Genomic DNA, 4,910 nt, shown 5'->3' with positions numbered 1-4,910 from the left:
AGTTTAACTGATAGAAAAATAGTTGTTGGTGGCCGTCTCAATAAACTTTCTTTAATGGTGTTTGTATCTTGTGATGGATGTGTGGATGCCAACATTGACTTTCATTCATTCCTGAAAAGTCGATTCTCTGAAGGTTTTTCCCGCTGACAGGAACAAATTGTTCTAAGTGACATTCCCCTGAACACCGTGTGACCTCTGACCTCAGTCCAAAGTCGGAGGATTGTTCCACACCAGCAGTTTTCCAACAGAAAAGCCCACTGAAGAAAGTTTTCCTTTTGCTCTACATTTGTTCCAACCACTTCAGCGACCCGAACACATGGAAACGATATCTCAGTACAAACTGGAAAACTGCTGCATGTTCTGAAGTTACTGCAGCCGGCCGACACACAAAATCAAAGTCAGTCCTGTTTCCTCACAGACAAACAGAAACGCTCTCTGTGGTGTTGTTGCACATTTGGTGCATGCTGTGACCTCATGGCATGTTTAATTTCAGGCGGAAAATCCCAATTCTTTCACATTAACATTTTTCTGAGGTCTGTTGTTTCAAATACAAAAACTGTGTCTTACTACAACTGACAAGAAAGATGTGGCTCTGTTTTTAACAAACTGCTACACGTTAAATGTTGGACAGAAGTGAAAGACTACCAAACAAAAGAAGGGAATAATAACGACAGGAATGATTCTGCGTCCTTCTCTGTTTCCTCTTTCGCAAATTTCACACTTGAGAGAAAGAACGAAGGATCGGAAAGAAAGAGAGAAAGAAAAAGACAGGAATAAAGGAAGAAAAGAGAAGAAGGAAGACAGGAAAGGAAAAGTGCAAGAATGAAAAGAATGAAAGAAAGAAAAAGAAAATAGATGGAAAGGGAAAAACGGAGGAAGGAAGGAAGGAAGGAAGAAAGAAATGAAGGAAAGAGAAAGAAAAAAGAAAAAGAGAATGAAACAGGAGGGAGGGAGGGAGGGAGGGAGGAAGGAAGGATTGAAAGAAAGAAAGAAAGAAAGAAAGAAAGAAAGAAAGAGGAGAGGACTTGAAAGAAAAGAAGACTTGAAAGAAAAGAAAGGAGGAAGCCAATCAGAAGGAAAAAAAGATTAAAATAAAAAGAAAAGGAGGTAGAGGAACAAAGGAGAATGAAATAATGGATGAAAGATGACAGGAACAATGGAAGAGAAAAAGGAACGATTTAAAGGTAAGAATGAAAGATGAGTAAAAGTCAGCAAAGAAAAAATGAAATGGAAAGAAAAGAGAAGAAAGGAAAGGGAGGTAAAGATGTGTTGTGCCTTGTGGCTCTTCTTTCTTCCTTGTTTATACATCAAGAAGATCTTTTTAATTTTTACTGCAGATTTTCACATGAATGAATGAATGATCTCGGCCTGTTTTTTGAACAAACCACAGATGAAACTCTGACTGGCTGCTTCTCATCACCCGGCTGTGGGCAGGTAGAAGTGCCTGACTGATGTGTGGTCACAAACAGAAGTTCAACTCTGACCTCCTCACCTCCTTCTCCAGCTCCTCTCCGGCCTCCAGGCTCTCATCTCCTCGCAGCAGCCGCAGCTTCTCCAACTGTCGCCGCTGCATTCGACCCGGCAGGAAGAAGTTCAGGGGGAATGGCATGTGCTCGGCGTACCAGCGACGAGTCACATCTACGTAGTTCTTCGGCTCGATCCAGAAGGTGTAGATCTGCGGAGATTCGGGAATGAATTTAGCAAAAGCAGCAGGTTTTCAATTGCTCTGAGTTAAAAGAGAGAAACGTGGCTCACCAGCGCCGGCATGAGTTTCTCCTCCATCAGAGAGATGAAGGCCAGGCTGTCAGCTCCCTCCTTGGCTGACAGATCGTAGTCTGCATTGTATTTCTAAAAAACACAAATCACATTCCATAGAAGCAGAGAAGAGAGCTGAACACTGTAGAAACCTTCGATGTTGCAGCAGGTCACAGATACACCTGAAAGACCCCAAAATATTCCAAAACAAGAACTCGTGCTATCCAACAACACCGATACAAATGTTTAAACACCAAAAACATGAATGAGAACAGTTTCATTGGAAATGAGTCAGATTTTTATTCCCTCAAAGTATTACTCTGCTTGCTACTAAAGATGTTTTGTGCCAATATAGTAACACAAAACATCCTAAATATCAAACAAAAAAAAAGAATTTGAAAAAGAAAAACAAATCTGAAAGGAGCACCAATAGATACACAATGAGCACAAAGAGATAAAAACCACCAAAACAAAGGTGCAAAATTACCACAAAGAGACAAAACTGACTGCAAAAAGACAAAACTGACCACAAAAGGGTCAAAAATGACTACAAAAAGAAACAAAATAACAACAACAACAAAAAAACAAACAAACACTAAATCCAGCAAAACCAATATGCAAAATAACAGAGTGGCACAAAACAACCACAAAATGACCAGAAAAAACTGCTAAATGACAACACTTAAGATGACCACAAAAGAGAAGGAAAAAAAAAGTTTTATTGGAAATGCTGATAAGGAAGCCGGATGCCCGCAGGAGCAGAAAAAGAAGGATGTAGTGTGACTGAAGAGAATAAATGCAAGTTAAATTCTGCAGCCGAGCGTGAAGCCAGCAGTTTTCTCCTCTGAGCTTCTTCAGCAGCTTTCCTGTCGCTGTGGTTTCTGAACAACCTACCGCAGTGTACAGGCAACGAGCATGCTGGGTAATGTTTTCCAGCTGCCCGTTAGCTGCTGAATGGAGGCTGGGGGCAGCGTTTGGCTCAGAGACGTGACTTCTACTGAGGGGAATGTGGGTCAGAGGACAACCAAGTGAAGGAAGAGCATCCAGATTTATAAATCAACTCTTCTCTTTGGGTTGCTGCTGTTTGCTTTGATTTCCAATTTACAGTTCTGTTTTTTCAAGGTACAATGTTGTCTTTTGTGGGTGGGGCCAGCAGGGACAGCAGGCACTGTTTGCACATTTGCAACTCTTGAAAAAAAGACTTTAGATGATGCAACAGGCAAGAAGTTTTCATTCAAGTAAGTAAATTCATGTGGTGTTGAAATAACAGGAAAAATAGACGGGGAAAATGTAAGTAAATGTCCCCTCAAGTTGGAAGAATGTCTGAAAGTGGTAAAAAGTGTTACATGACTTGTCGAGGAGTTTCACAAGAGACACAAAACAAACACGAAGAGATGCAAAAAATGAGTCATAAACTGATGAAAAATGCATGTAAATACACACAAGACGCAAACCGACCTCATAAAGGTGTAAATATAACCACTAGCAGATCCTCATGACCACAAAGAGATGCAAAATGACCAAACAACACGCAAAATTAACCCAAATAGGACACAAAGATGCAAATTAACAAAAGAAGACACAAAACGTTTAAGTCTGAGCAGCACTTTTGAAAGTTTGTAAAAATATTGGGACACAACTAACGACATAAACTCACAACAGAATAATATAAATGACCAACAAAAGATGCAAACGGACCCCAAAAAGACACAAAACAAAGATATAAACTAACAAAAAAAGACACAAAATGATGTGAACAATGGCAGACAATACAAATAAACGAAAAAGATAAAGAGAGCTACATATGACCCAAAACAAACCAAAAAGACCACAAAGAGACACAAAAATGAGACAAACTTGTAAATGACCACAAGGTGACAGTAACCAACACCAAAATGACACACACAAAAAAAAAATACACAAAAAGACCTAAACGCCCCCTTAAGTCTGAGCAGCGACTTGGGAAGTTGGTAAAAAATTTTGGCAGACAACTTGCAGAGTTGTTGACATCAGACATGGAGGAACAAAGTAGATGAGAGAGAGAAAAAACAACAAAAATATAAGGTAAACAAGACAAACAAACTCACAAGAGAGACACAAATGACTACAAAGAGACACAAAACAACCACAAAGAGACAAAAAATGAGGCATGAACAAACAAAAATCCACATAAACTCACAAGAGAGACGCAAACCGACCACACAAAGATGTAAACATAACCACAAGGAGATAGTGACTACAAGGAGATGCAAAATGACGAAAACAGCATGCAAAATTACTCCAAAAAGGACACAAATCAACAATAACAACAACAAAAGACACAACATGAGGTGAACGTCTCCTTAAGTCCGAGCAGCAACTTGCAAAGTTGTTGAAAATTTTCCAACACAACGTGGTGGACAAAAGTAAGACCACAAACAGACAAAAAATAACAAGAAAAATATATGTAAATTCACCAAAAAAATACAGGTAAATTAACAAAAAAAGACATGAAAACTCACAAGAGAGACCTAAATGACCACAAAGAGACAGAAAAAAATAGATATAAACTTGCAAAAAACAGACCTAAACTCACTAAACACACATTGATGACCACAAAAAGACAAACTGACAACAAAGATGTCAATGACCACAAGGAGACACCACAAAAAGACTGAAAACAAAGACATAAACTCACAAAAGAACAAATGACCAACAAAAGTCAAAAAGTGACCCCCAAAAGGACATAAAATAACAACTGAGTTGTGAACTGACAAAAGACAAGACATGAATCAACGTGAACGCCCCCTTAAGTCCGAGTAGCAACTTGGAAAGTTGGTGAAAATTTTAGCACACAACTTGCCAAGTTGTTGACGTCATATATGGAGGAACGTGGCAGAGCACAAAGAGACAAAAACCTCATCCCACCAGACTCTGATCAGTATTTCTGTGTGACATTAACATGTCCAGTTGTGTATAGAGCGACCTGAACAAGCTTGTCATCCACATTGTGCGTTTTTGAAGATGTAAATCTGTATGTTGCTGTTCATCTGTTCTCTTTCTGCTTTCTCCTGCTCAGCTTTATGAGAATTATCAGCTCTGTTGGAATGTGTCTCTGCTGCAGCTTCCTGTTGTTTAATGAGTTTTTCCAGTCGGCTGCAGACACACACACACAC

At 39.4% G+C, this 4,910-nt stretch overlaps 1 protein-coding gene across 1 annotated transcript in view; it reads right to left on the bottom strand.

The window, feature by feature from the left end:
• The window catches only part of mtx1a (metaxin 1a), a 31,919-nt gene that overhangs the window by 11,457 nt on the left and 15,552 nt on the right, over nucleotides 1–4,910 (bottom strand). The window contains exons 4-5 of the mRNA XM_008290521.1: nucleotides 1,756–1,848; nucleotides 1,493–1,675 (exon numbers count right to left, since the gene is read on the bottom strand). Coding sequence (XP_008288743.1) covers nucleotides 1,493–1,675; nucleotides 1,756–1,848 — 276 coding nt within the window. The remainder of the gene's footprint in view (nucleotides 1–1,492; nucleotides 1,676–1,755; nucleotides 1,849–4,910) is intronic.

The sequence above is a fragment of the Stegastes partitus genome, unplaced genomic scaffold (assembly GCF_000690725.1).
Source record: "Stegastes partitus isolate 25-593 unplaced genomic scaffold, Stegastes_partitus-1.0.2 Scaffold680, whole genome shotgun sequence".
Taxonomy (NCBI): domain Eukaryota; kingdom Metazoa; phylum Chordata; class Actinopteri; family Pomacentridae; genus Stegastes; species Stegastes partitus.
The sequence above is the reverse complement of the archived record's forward strand: the minus strand, read 5'-3'. Positions and strand labels throughout refer to the sequence as shown.